This window comes from Oryx dammah, unplaced genomic scaffold (genome assembly GCF_014754425.2).
Source record: "Oryx dammah isolate SB20612 unplaced genomic scaffold, SCBI_Odam_1.1 HiC_scaffold_25, whole genome shotgun sequence".
Lineage (NCBI taxonomy): Eukaryota > Metazoa > Chordata > Mammalia > Artiodactyla > Bovidae > Oryx > Oryx dammah.
The window spans coordinates 101468283-101486959 of NW_024070209.1; the positions used below are offsets into that span (position 1 = coordinate 101468283).

Sequence of the window (18677 nt, forward strand, 5' to 3'; positions counted from 1 at the left end):
GCAGACTGGAGAACTGGCATGAGTCATGGGCTGTTGTGTCGTGTTAAGAATTCAGAGAACTGCTGGCATGCTTTACATTTTATCTGAAACATCCCTTTATGGTGAACACTGTCATGGGTATTGCCCATGCCCGGTCTTATCAGCAATGCTGAACGATAATGTGCTTGAGGCATAATTCTGGAAGGTCACCCCGAGATATGTCCTCATGGGGGTGAGCCCCAGAGTCACTGACCAAGGACGCTGCTCATGGGCCTTGGAGAGCAAGAAGGACCAAATGACGTTCCCTTTTCTGATAGGTGGTTACAATCAGAACACCGGCCAGAGATTTAACCAGACGGACACAAAGTACAAAAGCAATGGAGACTGCTTTTTTCCTTTGCGCTGGCCACCGTCTCAAGAGCAAAGACTCTGCTCGCTGGTATGTATGGCCACTCTGGCAGGGAGACTGGAAAATGGGAATCTTTCCGTCTTTGGCAGTAAACACACAGCCAGCATCCACCTCCAAGGGCAAGCCATATCAAGAGCAGCCCCAGGCAGCAGGCTCTGAGCACTCGCGGTACATGAGAACACTGTACCTACGTTATCTTGACTCATCGTCAAAATAACGCCTCAAAACAGAGGGGAACCAAGATTCAGAGAGGTTAAGGAACTTGTCCAGGGACACACAGCTAACAAGCAGAGGGTAGCCCGCCCACCCAGGTCTGCTCTTTTCTAAGACCAAATTACACCGCACGGTTCTGCCATCAAAGAAGACGCTGTGTCCCTCATACGCGGTGGGAATGCAAAATACTATGGCAAGGAATCTGGGGATAGCCAGAAAAATTACACATGCAGTTGCTCTCTGACCCAAAGCGATCTCCCCTCTAGAAATCCATCCCAAAGGTACACTGGTGAAAATGTAAATGACTAATGCACAAGGCTCTTCATTTCACACTGCTTATGACTGTAGGTCTGGTGAACACCCCAGTGTCCAGCAGGAGACAGGCTGAATAAAACATGGCAATAACCACCACACAGAACAGAGCTACAGAACACAGCTTCAAAAAGAGGGAGGCGCCTCTGCACCGACATGGAGATCATTGAGGCCATATTTTGAGTGCAAATAGTATGCTTTTGCATAAGACATGGAGAAAATACAAATATACTGGGCTCATATTTCAAAAGGAAATACTGGAGGGAAAAACCCCAAAGCTTATAAAAATAGTGAGCTAAAGGGAAAAGAAGAGAACAGGGGGGAGGGGACCGGAATGGGTCCTGTACGCCTTTAAGGCCCTTATAATTCTAACCCTGAGACCATGTTTCAAAGCAATTAAAAAGGAAGACAACCTGCTGTCACGCAACAGGAAGGACAGAGTGTCACCCATGACATATTCTTGCCAAAACACAACAAAACCCTAAGACTGGAGTCTAAACGAATGTCCACACCTACTGCAGGGAGGGAAGAACAAGGTAAACAGCACCTTAAGGACACAACTAGCCAAATCCGGGATGCAGGGTATTTATTCTAAAGAACAACAGTCTTTCTTCAGCTAAAAAGTCCAGGGGAAAAAAAGGAGGGTAATAAAAATAGAAAACTTTAGGGGGAAGACTTCCCTGGTGGTCCAGTGGTTAAGAATCTGCCTTACAATGCAGGGGACGCAGGTTCAATCCCTAGTCCAGGAACTAAGATCCCACATCCCATGGGGCAACTAGCCTGCAGGCCACAACTAGAGAGTCTGTCCTGCAAACATTCTATGCGCTGCAACTAAGACGGGGCTGACGCACCCAAAGAAATACATAGAAGACATTAGGCAGATGGATAAATGGATAGACGGACTGACATTCCAAGAACCAACACCTGGAAGGAGGTTCACCAAACTGTCAGCTGTGGTTATCCCCAGGTCCAGAGGCTTGGGGGCATTATAGGCTGCCCACTCCAGTATACCTGGGCTTCCCCGGTGGCTCAGCTGGTAAAGAATCCACCTGCAATGCGGGAGACCTGGGTTTGATCCCTGAGTTGAGAAGATCCCCTGGAGAAGGGAACAGTTACCCACTCCCGTATTTTGGCCTGGAGAATTCCATGGACTATATAGAGCACAGGTTGCAAAGAGCTGGACATGACTGAGCGACTTTCACGTGCACTTTCTGCAGTTTCCTGTGTTGTTTGCTTCATTTTCCTTTTGACAATGAATGTATATTAACCCCCCCATTTTTATTATAGAAAGATTTAAACCTACAAAAAACCGAAAGAATAAAGAACAGTACCATGAACGCTCGTCAACCCTTCCTCCCGATTCTCCAACTGCTGAACTGTCACATCTGTTTCTTTCCTCTCTGTACAGTCACATTTTTCAGAACCTCCAGAAAGGAAGTTGCAAATATGACGACATCTCGCCCCTCAAACTTCAGCACAGATTGCCTCAGTAAAAGGACATTCTCCTACCAGTCACAACACTCTGGGCACACCTACGAAACTTAAAATAACTATTTTCTAATAATCAGTCCATTTCAAGTTTCACCAACTGTACCTAAGATGACTTTTATAATAGGTCAGTGAAAAAGTAATTGTGATTTTAAGTCATTGTAACTAGGCTCAAAGATATCTTTTTTAATCAAAATAGGAACCACTGCAATCAACACATTTGTGCCAATGAGAAATAAGTTTGTTTATTCCTGTAGTGTAAAAATTCGTGCTTCGGGATTCAACAAACTCTTGGAAAGCATTTTCTGCCTTCTGTTGGTTGTGGAAGTATTTTCTCTGCCAAAAGTTTTGGAAATGCTTGAAGAAGTGGTAGTCGGTTGCCAAGAGGTCAGGTGAACATGGCGGATGAGGCAAAACTTCGTAGCCCCATCTGTTCAACTTTTGCAGTGTTGGTTGTGCGGCGTGTAGGCGGACATTATTGCCGAGAACTGGCCCCTTCTTGTTGATCCATGCTGACTGCAGGTATGGCAGTTTTCTGGACATCTTATCGATTCACTGAGCATACTTCTCAGATGGAATGGTTTCACTGGGATTCAGAAAGTTGTCGATCAGACCAGTAACAGTGACCAGGACCTTTTTTCGGTGCAAGTTTGGCTCTGGGAAGTGCTTTGGAGCTTTCTCTCTGTCCAACCACTGAGCTGGTTGTCATGTAAAACCCACTTTTCGTCATATGTCAGAATCCAATTGAGAGCTGATTCACCGCTGCTGCATACAGTAAGAGAAGATGACACTGTGGAATGACTAATTTTTTTTTGATTTGGGGTTAGCTCATGACAGACCCACTTATCAAGCATTTTCACCCTTTTAATTTGCTTCCAATGCCTAATGACCGTAGCATGGGTGACAGTGAGTTGTCCCACGATTTCTTGTGTAGTCGTAAGAGGATCAGCTTCGACGATCCTCTCAATTGGGCATTTTCAACTTCTGATGGCCAGCCACTGTGCTCCTCATCTTCAAGGCTCTCGTTTCCTTTGCGGAATCCTGAACCACCACCACCACCACACCGTACATTAGTTAGCAGTTCCTCGGCCAAATGCATTATTGACGCTGCAACTTGTCTCTGCTGCTTTACGACCCATTTTGAACTTGAATTAAGAAAACTGCTTGAATTTGCTTTTTGTCTAACAACATCGCCCTAGTCTAAAATAAATATAAAATACACAGCAAGTAGTGTCATTAGCAAAAAAAACATAAAGTGAGAAATGCACATTAAAATGATGTATAACATTACCACATTTACTTAAGAATGCATCCCAATATCAAACAGCGAAGTTCAGCAATGCAAAACCGCAATTACTTTTGCACCAACCTTAATAGCTTTCCTTGCCTAACCCTGGACTAAAGCTTAGATCACTGTTCTGTTTTTATTACAGCCATCTAGCCTTCCTAACTGTACTGTTCATGAGGTTCTCACAGCCAGAATACCGGGCTGGTTGCCCATTCCCTCCTCCGGTGGACCGCACTGTGCAAGAACTCTCCACTACAACCTGTCCGTCTTGGGGCACCCTGCATGGCATGGTTCATAGCTTCACTGAGTTATGTAAGCCCCTTCGCCACGACAAGGCTGATCCATGCGAGGAGGGGAGCAGAGGATGAGACAGTCAGACAGCATCACCAGCTCAATGGACATGAACGTGAGCAAATTCCAGGAGATAGTGGAGGACAGAGAAGCCTGGCGTGCTGCAGTCCATGGGGTCACAAAGAGTTGTGCACGACTTAGCGACTAAACAACAGCCTTCCTTAACCTAGAATGGTGTATCCCTGCCCTTAACATGTACTTTTTTTTATATAACAGTTTTTGAGGAGTCCAGCTGTCTGGGGGCACATCCCAGAATCTGGAGTTTTTTCTGACTCCTTGTGGCATGATTCAGGTAGAGCGTTCTGGCAGAAGGACACCACCAGGGTGGGGTGTGCTGCCCAGCACGTGACCTCAGGAGACAGTCTGCCCTGTGTGGGGAAGCTGGGCTCAGTCGCCGGAGCAGGTGGCGGCCACCCTCACCCTCCCTCAAGGCGGGCCCTTTCTCCTTGTGATGAGTGAGGGAAACTCTGAGACTGATTCCCAGAATCTTCTGCCCAGTGGGATTCGCATCTGTCGAGGCTGCTTGCCTCTATCAGTTGATACCCTGATGGCTACCAGACGAGGGCTTTTTAAGCCTATGACGGCTTCCATTTCATAACTGGCACCCTTCTGTAAAGGACAGCTTTTCTGCCTCTCCCCTCACTTTTCAGTATCGCTAAGGATTTGTTTGCATATAAAGCAGCTTTTACTGTTTTTTGGCCACACCATATGGCATGTGGGATTGTAGTTCCCCAACAGGGACTGAACCTGCACCTCCTGCACTGGATGGGCAGTCTTAACCACTGGATCACCAAGGACATCCCTATAAAGTTTCTTAAAAAAAAAAAAAAACCTCAATGCAAAGTTCTGCAAGAACCACATTAAAACACCACTCCCTGATCTTCCAGGGTCAGAGCAGGACCCAAGGAAGACACTCCCCCTGTCAGCTGAGCAAGCCAGAACAACTACTAGTGGGCAGGTCAGGGTGGGCTGCCTTCTCGCTGATTAAATCCCACCTGGATTGCAGGTCCCCTCTGAACGGTGGCAAGAGGCTGCATTTGTGGGTGTTACGTAGACGGTTTTATGTAGTAGAAGTGTGTCATCCACCTAGGAAGTGTTTCCTGACAGCTCCCAGGTGCCCTGAAAGCTGAAGGCGGATGTTCCAGGGCCGATGCCTCTGAGAACACAACTCAGAGTGTTCTCGACACAAACCAGTCACTGTCTTTAGAGAAATTGTCAGGATCTTAAATCTGCAAAGCTCTAGTGAAGAAATGATTTATTTCATTTAGGCGCTCTGCAGTGGGAGAGGCATGGCGACAACGGCTGTCTGAGATTTAAAGACAGGCTTTGTAAAAAATTTAGTACTCATCGGTTTAGTAAATCCAACTAAGAAACACAGATGGAACTCTCACACAGCATGGGATGTTCAGGAAAATCACTCCAAGCACAAACACACTGAATCAGTGAGTCGGGGGGCTCGGCAGCCACCGCCATCAGATCATTCATGGTTTTCCTACTCAGGCTGGGCGAGCCAGCCCAGGACACCAGGCTGAGAGTCTCCCGCTTCCCATCACTCCTGGTGTTGGGGAGGGGTCACCTCACAGCCAGCCACTGCTTGGACTCAACCCTGCTGTTGCCTTCAGCAATTCTTGGCAGTCTCGGCCGGGGCTACACTGAGGGTGGGAGGGAGGAACAGGGAGAACTGGACTCCAGGACCACTGAGGCAGCCATCCAATCTGGGCAAGTCAACTCTGCTCTCCGAGCCTCAGTTTACCCACCTATAAAATGGCTGCAATTGATTTATCTCCCCAGGTTGCTGTGACGATCCAATGAGACAGTGGACGTGAAAAGTGTCTTGAGAATCACTGATCTGAGTGTTCTGGCTGGTGATGAAGTAGAAACGGGCATGCAGGCAATGAGGTGGGGCTGTCAAAGCTTCTGGGTTCTCTTCCCTGCTCACAGCCCGTCACCCGACGCGGGCAGAGGACTGCAGAGGGGGAGACGGCTCCATCCTCCTGGACGCTGTAGCAGGACCAGACCAGAGGACTCTGACCTTCACAAGACGCGGCCGAGACTCAGTTCTGTGCCCGCCCTCAGGACTTAAGATCCAACCCGCCTGTATTCCTTTAACCTAATTCAGATGAAAGAATTCACTAAAGTCAGTTCTGAAAGACACTCGCGGGCGAGGCCTTGAAGGCCGTGGGCTGACAATTGGCTGCCTCCACGAGACCGAGGGGTACAGATGGAAGGCAGCTTGCTCAGGTGCCAGCCTGTCAGTTGGATTAAAATGACTCATTTATTTACCCAAGAACCTCACAAAGTGCTTTTACTAACAGGGAGAGGGGGCCTGTGGCTCTCGGAGCAAGGGACGCAGCAAATTCGCCTCTGCCGCCCTCCCAGCCTGCCAGAAGTCATTACTGCCGTGTGTGGAAAGCCATCAGCGGGGTCCGGGCCCCCGTCGTCCGGGTGACAGATTGGGCTGCGTAATCAGAGGGGGAAGGAGAGCGCGCAGAAGCTGTCAGAGGCGCGAGAGCTTGGCTGGAGCCGCCAGAAATCTGGCAACATGAGTTAGCGTAACTGAGTCAACAGCCGACCGTCTCCAAATGATCTCGCCATGAACAGGGATGAAATACGAGCGGAAAAGATAAACTTCACCTAAAAGGCATAGGCCAGAGAAAACCCAGAAAGTCTCCATTTCTTGGGGGCAGCGAAGGGACATTCTGGGGATGTGTAGAAGCATCCTTTGTCTCCTGGCCACCTGGCACTGCGGCAATTCCCCAGGAGGAAAGGAAATTAAGAAGTGCAGAGACTTGATGGTGTGATTCAAGCATAAAAAGAAAGCGCGAGCAGGTGAAGGAGAGCAGCACGGGCGCTTTAGGTCTCTTCTGAAACATAAGGCCTGTGCGGGCAACCAAACACATTCCAAGAGGCTCAGCCAGCAGACGCGGGCGGAGCCGGAAGGGCCCATCCTTGCCCGGGGGCCACAGCACTGGGCACCACCAGGGACAACCAGGGAGGGCCGCCTGCCAGCCCTAAGGCCAGAAGGAGCTGGAGACACCACACTGAAGCCACTTACTGGGGTTTCTCTTTCCCAACCGCTCGATTTAACAGTGATGTTCAAAACCTCTGGCTTTGTGTGAGTGCTTCACTGTGAGCCAAAGGAATTAGCATGAAGATAAGCCCATCTCCTCTGTCTGGTTCTTCTGATTTCTTAATTTCATTGAGGAAAGTGGGCTCTGAACTTTCAAATGACTCCTTCCTGCTAGTACTTTGCTCCCCTTTAGATCCAGTTTTCTAGAAAAAGCTAAAAATTACACAGAATTACATTCCAAGTATGTAAGAACTCTTCTTTCCCAGATTGGTCTCTCCTGCCCAAGTATCCTTTCACCTCTACCCAGACTCCACGCCACTGCGGTCACACGTGTACCGAGAACTCATGTTATATAGTCAAATATCAGGTCCCCAAAGACTTCATGAAATTAAGATAGTCCTTGCTTTTAACATGTTTATAATTAAACACACAGACACATACACCCTTAACTTCCTTCACCACAGAAAAAATACAATGGAGGGGAATGGGGAGCAGGAAGGTACTTTCTAGAAGAAAAGGAAATAGCAAAATTGTGAACTTTTGTGTGCTTACACCACAATTCCCAACTTCCCACACAAGACATTCAGCCTTCTGGCCTTGTTAAAAGAATCTTGGGAAAAATCAAAATGGCAAAAGAGATGGTACAAAGGCAGAAAGTCTCCACGCAACAGTTAACAACATGGGTCCCCTTTATGCGAAGACGTGAGTCTCCATCTGCCTCGTCCTATGGCCCCACTGCTCATTAGCACCCAGGAGGCTCCCGGGGAGCAGTCAGAGCCTGGTGAGCAACAGACTGCTGCCAGAGATGCAGTGACAATGCCTCCCCAACCCAGGCACCACCGATCACAGCCCATGAGTCTCAGACGCCCCAAGTTTTGGGCCACAGCGGCCACACGCGGCAGAAGGAGGAGGAAGATCGAGCAGAAATGAAGAACTTCGTATCATCAGGGACCTGGGCTGGCATCCTGGCTTAGAAATGGAGGCAAACGAGCCCCCACCCGGCTCTCTTCCAGTCATTTCTTCAAGCAGAATAAAGAAGAGACTGGCAGAGGCTCAGCATACTGGCTGCGACCTAGACCAGCAAATGAACACTCAGGGGCTTAGAGAAATCAGATGATGGCAAGAGGGTGCTTTTCACATGGCACCGGGGCCTGGTAGGGGGCAGAGGTGGGGGGTGCCGCATGTTGCCAAGTCAAGAGTGCTCATCATCTAGCTGACATCACCTGCTTGCAGGCAGCAGCCAGGCTGAACCAGGAAAGCCATCAAGTGCTTTTGACCCCACCAAGAGCTGCATTTCAGAAAATGATCTTTGCTTCCATAGAGCTACTGGAAAAAGACAAAAACCAAAAACTGAACTTCAAATACCTGGAGTTTTCTTTCAGACTTGGAGCTCACCCACATCTGTGAAATACACGGTCGCATTTGCTTACCTTGGGAAACTTGACAATTTCCCACCAGGGACATTTCCAGCATCGTAAGGGTCAAAGAAAGCACTTTGTTCCGGTCCTAACCCAAACTCCAACACATGGGTTCTTACTGCCTTCTGTTTTAACATAGGTGATCTCCCATGTTCACTCTTCAGATAACACCATGGATATGAAAAAGTAAACTTATTCCCAATGAGCACTTAAAAAAAAAATGTCACAAACAATCCTTTATAGGAATGTTTACCAGAATCCCATGGGTAAAACTGAATTTTTATTTTATTATTTTTTTATTGAGGTACAGTTGACTTACAATGTTGTGTTAGTTTCTGGTGTAGAGCAAAGTAATTCAGTTTATGTGTGTGTGTGTGTGTGTCTGTATATACACACACATATTCTTTTTCATATTATTTTCCATTGTGGTTTATTACAGGAAACTGAATATAGTTCCCTATGCTATATAGTAAGAACCTGTTGTTCATCTATTTTACATATACAGTTTGTATCTGCTAATCCCAAACTCCTACTTTATCCCTCCCTCATTCCCTTTTGATAACCGTAGGTTTGTTTTCTATTTCTGTGAGTCCATCTCTGTTTTATAAATGAGTTCATTTGTACAGCATTTTAGATCCCACATATAAGTGATACCATTTGATACCTGTCTTCTCAGTCTGCCTATTTCACTTAGAATGGTCATCTCTAGGCCCACCCGTGTTGCTGCAAATGCATGATTCCATTCTGTTACGGCGGCGTAGTACTCCCTAGTGAACAAGTATATTAATGTCAGCCTCAGTCTTTAGACAAAGATATATATCAGTGGTTCTCAACACTGATCCCCAAGTATCCACCCATTTAACCACAAATACCGGTGCCTACTGCACACTGCTCTGTGCCAGGCGCTGGGACAGGACTGCAAACAGCACACAGCCCCCGTCTTCACAAGCTTGGAGTTCGGTGGGAAGACACCGAGCCCAGCTGGGAGGAGCATCACTGAGAAACGCAGGCTGCCCTGGCAGTGTCTCATGGGGAAGCACGGGGGCTTCTGTTTCCAGAAAAAAATGACAATGAAGCTGAGACCTAAGAACGGGTGAGTCTAAGTCAGGGTGGGGTGTCCCAGGAGGAGGGAATTCATGTACTAGAGCCCTGAGGCCAGAAGGAGCCGAGAGAGGGGCCTGTTTGGCGGAAGGATGCGGAGTAAGGGGAAAGTGGGGACAGAGGGGACAGGAAGGGGTCAGGCCCCAGAAGTGTCAACGGACGGAGGATTCTTAACAGATGTCTGTGTCAAGTAGACTGTCTGGACCTATCTTCTCTTTACACTGGACATGTAAAGATGGTTTAGGATAAACACAAGCATCTGACTTGATGGGGGTCATAAAGACAAGGGCTACTTGGCCAGACTCAGACCTCCTTTGGAGGCAAGTGTTCCAGCAGTCGCTGCTCTAAGATCTGAACCACCAGGGCCAGCGGAACCACTGCTGGGCACACACATGCATGCACACACACACACACACACACAAGCGTGTGCACTTGAGAATCATCAGCAGGTGACCAGGCAGGCCTGTCCTGTAGGTGATCATATGTACATACACACAAGTAACAAAGTTGTACTCACTCATAAACTCTCAATTTAGAAAGAGAACCATCTCTATTACCTTCCAAACTAAATAGAAAACAAGGGTTCCTTCAAAAGTAATTGTATTAAGTGAGCCCTAAAGAGGCCTTCAAACAGCCAACTGTCTTTCTTTCTACCTCACACTTGTTCACGGGGTTACTAAATCCACAGTGAGATTTCACTACTGTATAGATACGGATTTCTTAAACAACCGCTGGGGATTAAGTTACATCTTCTGAGATGGCACACATGGGGAAGGTATTTTAATCTTGGGAGCGAGCAGCACCTTTGGTGAAGTGAGTCCCTGGAGAAGCGGGGACATTGAAAGTGTGTTTCCAAGCTTGAAAGAGCACAAGAGATGTGCAGGAAAAAGGTCTGAGCAGTGCTGGAGAGGCTGGCTAACCACAATCGTCAAGACTGAGGCTGAGTGAAATGGCTCTGAAAACTGTAGGGCAAATGGTAGGTTTAAACAAGAGCACACAGAATCTGTCCAAGCACGTCTAGTTTCCTTTAAGAAAAGGTGAGCAGAGGCAAGCAGAGTGATTTTGTTGTGAAAAGGCTTTCTCAGCTCTAATTACTCCCGATAGCTGTAATTTACAAGTTCTTGGTGGATAGAAATCACCAAGATTCACACATTTTCAGACCAACAGCTGCCACCATTAGTGAGCAAATTGCCAAGTCTTCTGGGCAGTGGCAGCCCGCCACCCGTGGCAGCGGGGTGACAAACCAGGAGGGCAAGGAGACCAGCAAGGCCAGCGGCCCCCGGAAACCCTGCTCCCTGTAGGGCCGCTGACTGCAAGGCAAACCATCCAGAGACAAAAGACTGCAACCACCACCACCACCATCAATTTCCAACCTTCCCACGGAGCACAGAGCGATACATACCGTGCAAAAAAGAATGCCTGTTTTGGAATGCGTGAAATCTTGAAACACTGCTGTTCTTTCCTACAAAAACAAGAAAAAATAGGGTCTTTATAACTCAGCTCAATGCCAGCTAGGTGGTGGGCTTAGATTCTCACAAGTCTCCCGACTTCCTACTACTGTAACCACTTCTAGGCACAGAAAGGTTTTGCCAAGGAAGAGGAAGAAGTGGATTCTTCGTATCATCCAACAAGACCCTGTTCCTACAGCACTAGGCTTCTTCCAGACAGAGGCAAATAATGGAGAGCAGCATGTTTCATTAAGATAATGCAGGGAGAGGGGCACCCCCTCCAGAGACAGCCAACACCAAGAATAGGGGTGCCAAAGGCAAGTTCCTGCCCTTGGGGGTCCCAACTCAGAATTTATTCTAACACCTTTTCTACAGGTGGTCTGGAGGATGAAGAGCAACCAACCTTTCCTATAGAGCAATTTTTTCTTAATTTATTTTTAAAATGATTGTAAAATTGTTAAGAACCATATGTCTTAACTGGAGAAAAATATTTCAAGTCAAAGGAAGGAAATGAAATCATTCCACCTCTCAAAACAAACCACACAGCTGGCAACATCATGAGGCTCCCTCTGAGGGCTCCTACTGAGGGTTCCCAGGTACCAGAGCTGGCCTGCACTCTACGTGTCTGAACGTACCCAATCTGCACAGGTACTGTCACCAGCCCCCGGGGCCAGGGGGAGAAACTGAGGCCTAAGAGGTTAAGGAACTTGCCTCTTAATGTGCAACCACTGTTAGTAAAGGAACTTGCCTCTTAATGTGCAACCACTGTTAGTAAAGGGCTGAACTGGTTTCTGAACCCTGGGAGTTCATGGCTTCTCCATGGAGTCAAAACCAAAAAAGTTCCTAAGAACCCATGAAATACCTTAAAGGCAGGACATGCTGTATGCAGACACGGAGTAAGGAATACAACGACAGACCCCTGAGGATTCAGCATGGCCATCAGGAGACAACTCCTTCAACAGCAGCCCCTCTGTGATGCTCGTAAAGCATTGAGTTGGCCACTCAGGGAGACCACACTGAGATCACGTGGAACAGTGGGCAGGGCAACTGGCCAGGAAGATGTGATGGGCCTGGTTTTAGCTTAGTCCTCGGGACAAGACACTTCACTTGTGTTTAAAAAACGAAATACAGAGACCCTCCCTTCAACCTCCTGCCCGTCTCACAGGGAGGGTGTGACGGCTAAACACCTAACAAACAGGACACCACGAATGAAACACTAGAAATTATTAAACGACGAAGAAATTACTTTTTCTGAAAGAGAAATAACAACAAGGATGGCCCCTGACATGTACTGAGCACTCGGTCTGCGCTAACTCAGTGAACTGCCACAACTCCGGAAGTCTGTACAACTGTTCTCTCCACTTTAGAGGCCTGGACACCAAGCAGAGAGTCCAGATGCTTCCCTGAGGTCACACAGCCAGTGAATGGCAGCCTACCCCAGCACACACAGCTGTAAACGCCCTGCTACCCTATGAGATGCACTGTCTGAAACACCCTAAGTGCAAGTCCCTAGATGCTCCTGAGCCCACATTCAGCTTCTTCTTTACCCTCACACCTCCTCTGAGGGATGACTCTGGAGAAAACCTAGAGGACTAGTAAACTGAGTTAAAAAACAAACCATAAATGGCATTACATTATGCAATCAACAAACTCAACTGAAATGGGGAACCTAGACGTAAAACTCAAGAGTTTACAAAACTCATTAAGGCTGGAATATCCAGGACATTTGGCACAGTCTTGTGTTAAGAACCTGTGTCCTTGAGTGACCTTGAGTAACTTCATTTTTCTGAGCCTCCATTTCCTTAATCATTAAAACAAAAAAGCAATAACAAAAAGAGGGGCTAGACTTGACGGCCTTCTCTGGCTCTAAAAACGCTCTGACTTTTCTAAGGCGGTTCTCGTCAAACCATCCTCTGCTTTCGGGCTCTCCGTTTCCTTAGCTGCCTGGTAACCTCTCCTCTAGGACAAGCTGGCTCCCTCTTCAAGCCCTGCCTGTCCCTCCTGCCACAGTTCCGGCGAGCTCACCTCGTCCTACATCCTGCTCAACTCCCTGAATGGCTGGCTTGGTGACCAGCCGCGGAATGAGAGTGAACGCAGCTCATTACCTAAGTACCCAAGATGAAGAGACTGTTTCACTCTCCTTCCTGCTCAGAACCGCTCGCCACGCGAAGCCCCCGCCACCCCTGGCGCCCGCGCTCTCTCCTGGCCCGAGTGCTCTGAGGGAAAGCTCTGCATCTTGTTGACAGGGACAGCAGTCACGCTCAGCAGTACCATATGGGAGCCACAATTTAGCTCCATTAATGCTCTTAATTTGAAGACATCAAGCCCTAATTACACACTGGGTACTAAAAAGGCAAAAGCCTTCCCTGGTGCCAGCTACTTAGTGGTGCTCTGTTGCTTTAACAGCTGGCTGGGGCAGAGTCCGGCCAAGCCGGCCTGCGCGCTCTCTCAGGTGGAAGAGACCCGCTCCTGGAGCACAAGTGAACAGGAACGAGGGGCTCCTCACCACCTCCCCCGGGGGAACGGCTGTGTCACCTGCTGTAGCCTCCAGTGGGTCGCCCACTTTAGCCACGCTCTTCCCTGGTCCAGCAGGGTCCCGGTCCAGGGAGGCCAGGGCTCACCTCTTGCTCCAGGGCGCTGTGCAGCCGCAGGAATTTTAACGGCGTGGAGGTGGATGGCAAATGCTCTGGGGCCAGGGCCCCTGAGTCGCTCAGCAGGGTCTGGAGGAAGAGGGTGTAGTGGAACTCCACCAGCTCGCAACTTGAGAAGAAGACGATCACCTTCTGGTCTCTCTCAAACTGCACGGACACAAAGGAGGGAAAACACCACCACGTATTTTTAAGATCAGGTGACGCTAAAATGAATCTCTCTGTAAAACACGTGGGCAGGCTGGCCCTGAACTGGAAACAGAGGTGACAGATGGCTTTGAATTATTTTTTAAAACAACACTGGTCCACCACACTATTAATACAAAGAATGCAGGACAGGAAAATGACATAGCTGCCACCTCAAACAGGCCTCCTGCATCTGAGAAAAACAAATACGCTTCAGAGCTAAGCTGATGTGAGCTCGGCCTCCCTCACTCACTCAGGGCTTGCCACGCACAGCCCTCCCCATGGGGACCCTGAGATCGCAGGCAGTCTAGAAGCTGCACCCTCAAGCCCTTCCACCTACTATTTTCCCATGTACCAAAGAAAGTTATCACGTGAATCCAGTAAACACACAAATAGGATGAGTCTCTAAAAACACGCACACAGACCCATGTATCTGGCTCACATCCGGCATGCTTCAACCACGTGACGTCTCTGGTGTCAGTCTAGGACTGGTCTATGAGGCAGATCTCAAGTTGCACACACTGACCCCTGAGTCCTTACTGCAATTCTAGAACCACTGACTGAGAAGATCTCTGCTAAGGCCTGCACTCGCCACCACAGTGAAGCTGGGAAACTTCCATGTGCATCTCAGTTCACTGCCCTCCATGCCTGACATAAACAACACTGTGGTCCTTTCAGGATCAGGTCAGGCCCAGCCCTCAGACCTACCTTGCACTTCTGCAGGATGAAGGCTGCCAGGCAGACGAGTCTCAGCTTGCTGGGGACCACCACCACATGCTGCTCGAGACCGGCTGGGATGGCGAAGCTATCCAGCTCATCAGTCGCCTGTGGAGGAGAAGCTTCGAGAAAGGCCTCGCTCTCTGGGCTCGACAGGTCGTGGCTCTCATCCAGGACGGAGATGCTGACAGGGTCGTGTAAACTGATGTCAGCTAGCCGCGCTACACCTTTGAGAGAAAGTGAGAAGGAAAAGCTGACAGGCGTGTGCTGTACAACCGTCACGTCCGCACACCACCGACACCACACATCCAGCCTTACTAAGAAATCCCTGATGGGTACCCCCAAATGCTAACACTGATCTACCCCACTGTCAGTCTCCCAGGGATCCATCAATTTCTTCCCAGGGTCTAAAAACCCATATACACCACCAATGTTTCTAAACTCTGACCTGCGGAAGACCACTGCAACAGATGTCTGCCCATCACTCCCCAGAAAGGCTTAGGTGGTCAAGCAAATTATGGAACTCCTGATAAAAAGGTTTCCTGGGATTCTTTCATAGGGCTTCCCATGTTTACAGGCCTTGTCAGGACCTTTACTTGTGTGACTGTGCCCATGAACCTCCTAGAGGGGCGGGAATGTGTGGCATTTCCCCCACTCTTTGAGCACAGGATCCCTTTTTCACGGATTCTCTCTCATGGTCACTGTTAGTTGGAACACACTCAGAACTGCTGGTGGGGCAGGTGGATGGCGTCTGGTACACGTGCACTGGCTGGTAAACCAGGTGAAACAGGAGCACGAGAGCTGAAGCGCCCTGTAGTGCTCTGCGTGCAGGGGACCCTGGTGGAGCCTCAGTGCTCCCATCTACGATAGACAGCTAAGAAGCCCCATCTCACGAGGATGGAAAGCCAGAAATGAGTTCACGGAATGTACTTTTCAGGTTTAATTTAAAAAGAGCCTTAAAAGTCCCAGCTGGGCTTCCCTGGTGGCTCAGTGGTAAAGAAACCGCCTGCCAATGCAGGAGATGTGGGTTCAGTCCCTGGGTTGGGAAGATCTCCTGGAGAAGGAAATGGCAACCCACTCTAGTATTCTTCCCTGGAAAATCCCAAGGACAGAGGAGCCTGATGGTCGCAAGAGTCAGACACGACTGAGCAACTAAGCACCACCATAGTGTCTTTAGGAGAAAGGCAGGATGATGACACTTAGAAACGTGCTGGCAGAGAGGTCGTCTCCTTCAGGACAGGAGCCCTGCCCTGAGCGGGCAGCACCCGCCCTCACAACCTCTAGAGGCCACCAGCCTCCTCCTACCTCCACACTGACGTGAGTGCCAGCAGCCTCTCCCTCCCACGAGGGTGCTGGACCTGGGACCTGCCCTTTCTCCTTCTCCCCAGACGCCAGGGGCCAGAGAGTCAGGATGCCGGGGGGAGGAGGCCAGGCACGCAGGACATGCGGTTTGGAGAGCAGTCCTCTCAGGACATCTTCCTCCTTGCCTCCCCGGCCCCCACCTTGAGGCTGAGAAGCCCCTCCTCTTCACTGAAAACAAAGAGTGTTTCTTTTCAACTCACCTTCCGTGAGCGTTGCCGACAGCAAGACGTTCTGTCGTTCCTGGCACTCGGCATTCACAGCGTTGAGGATCACCGTGAGGTCCTTTTCAAAACCCAAATCCAAGATTCTGTGGTTTCAAGGAAGGAGTTTTAATCTCCATGAATACATGGAATGCTACAGGGCTTCAGAAGTTTCAGTGAAGACCCAGAAACAGCCCTTTCCCTTCACCTCTCATGCTTCCCGGAAGGGCTCACCTGTCTGCTTCATCCAGAATCAGCCAACGGATCTGACGGAAATGGATGTTTTTGGTGGATTTTATATGATCCACAAGGCGCCCAGGAGTGGAGATAAGGATATTTATTCCTTTTCGGAGCCTGTTTAAAAGTATACATCACAACAGAAAGTAAATCTGACAGAGCCGCATCAATGGAAGACACAGCGAAAGGGTTAAGGAAGACAGATTCATGGCCAGAGCCACAGGGCCACAGTCTGAGTCATGACAAACGTGACAACAGGTAGATACAAAGATACTTTTAAGTTTTAGTTTTTCCCTGTAGTTTCCCTTTCTTGCAGAAAATAACTGTAAGTGCTGAAATTCTATTAAAATCGTAAAACCGTAAGTCTCAAACGAATCTTTACTATATAACCCAATGCCCTTTATCTGATCCACAGATGCTTTCTAGAACATTCTAGACTGTCACCTAGCTTGTGCCAGGGAATCCCTTTACATGAATGAGTCATCCCATGTCAATGTGCTCTAATGGCTGGAAGGTTTCTTACCTTGATTTCTTGTTGTAACTTCCAGGCAATTTACCCCACCTTGCCCCATAGATTAGGTAGAACAAATTTAACTTCTTATTCCCCAGACGTCCTTTATCCCATCAGCCCACGGTAATAAAAGTGTACAGTTTTCAGCTGAGTACATTTTCCAGCTGCCCTTGTCATTAAGTGGATGCATGGCTATGTTCTAGCAATAAGATACGTGGAAAAAGGAAACATGCAAATCCTATCAGTACCTTTAGAAGAAGGAGGTATGGCAGGAAGCTAGATATAATGGCTGGAGCTCCAACAACTATCTAACACTATGAGGAAAGATTGAAAACAAAAGCCTCACTTAATGGCACAAAAACACAGAATGAGCCAGGGATGCTCACGCTGGTGCACGCACCATGCCAGCCAGCTTCTTAAATGTGAAAGAAAAAGAAGAAAAACTTCCATCATTTGTGGCACAGTTGCTGTTGTTTACAGTGGAGTGGAATCTCATCCTAGCCAATACTTGAAGGTTTAGCATCTGCTCCTTGGTTACACAGTACACACAGGGCTGGACATAACTACTAAGCATGAGGCTACAATACAATAAACGCATCTTCAAGAGAATGCAGACAATTTGAGATGTGATTTTTTCCAACAATTTTCTACTGACAGCCATGACCAATTCTAACACAGAATTACAAATAAATGTATTTGGGTATAAAAAGCAAGATGTAAAGCATCATGTAGGTTTATAATCTTGCTTTTGTAAAATCAAACAACAAATTCCCAAACTCCCAATGTCACAAAAGGGAGTCTAAAGGTATGTATCCTTAGCAAGGGGGACCATGGATATTGGGGGATGGGAGGGGTTGAGGGTGCGAGTTAAGAAAGTAAGGAGCTGTCATTGATCACACCAAAAGGGAGCCACTGGTAGGCTCATCAATATTTAAAACAAATAGCACTGTTTAGAACGATCCCTCACGGGGACTCGAGCTGTCTGTACATCCTGGGACTAGGAACCACCGTCTGGGACAAGGCTCTCCCCAGGCTGAGAAGGGCCAAACTCTTACAGAAGAGGAAGACAGGGCAGATTGAAAAAGGAATTAACAACAAACAAAACTCTCCCTACCTGGCCTTTTCTGATTTTCTCTTCTCTCCTCCCATTAACACTCCAGGCACAATCCAGGTAAATGGCTACAGAAAGACATCAGACCACAGTCAATGTGAAGCCCCGTTTACAGAAAACAGAGCCTAACTGCAAATTCCTGCTCCTTTAGGAAGTTGGGAGGGAGAGCTTCTCAGGGCAGGAGGCAATACTATGCAGACACAGTTCCGAGGCATTGCCAGGCCCGTGGTTACCAGCACTAACTTAAATTACAACTATTCAACTAGCTTCCAACGCTGCAAGAGAGGAATATGAGCTTTTTAAGTGATTCAAGGAGCTTCTCTGCCTTTCCCCACAGAGCCTGAACTGAAAAAACGTTTCAGTGAGTCTATTGCCATTTTTTATTTTTTCCTTTTTGGTTAAGATCAAACCCAAATACAATGCTTCCTCATTGCCACCCATGATGCAAGAAAAGGAGAGATCAATTCTCATTATAATTTGGTGGGCTGGCAGGCTTTGCCTCGGAAGCTCTCTCTCTCTCTTCATTCTGAAACAAACCCTGCTTGCAGCCTGTTAAGTTGCGTTCACTGGATCACCTTAAGGTTGTACCTGTGAAGCTCTGTACGTAGCTTGCTAGCGACTATGATGA

At 48.2% G+C, this 18677-nt stretch overlaps 1 protein-coding gene across 2 annotated transcripts in view; it reads right to left on the minus strand.

The window, feature by feature from the left end:
* DDX31 (DEAD-box helicase 31) overlaps positions 1-18677 on the minus strand; it is a 72988-nt gene that overhangs the window by 37685 nt on the left and 16626 nt on the right. For both annotated transcript variants that reach the window (XM_040225455.1, XM_040225456.1), the window contains exons 9-14: positions 18053-18117; positions 16425-16544; positions 16191-16297; positions 14620-14855; positions 13699-13875; positions 11032-11091 (exon numbers count right to left, since the gene is read on the minus strand). In XM_040225455.1, coding sequence (XP_040081389.1) covers positions 11032-11091; positions 13699-13875; positions 14620-14855; positions 16191-16297; positions 16425-16544; positions 18053-18117 — 765 coding nt within the window. The remainder of the gene's footprint in view (positions 1-11031; positions 11092-13698; positions 13876-14619; positions 14856-16190; positions 16298-16424; positions 16545-18052; positions 18118-18677) is intronic.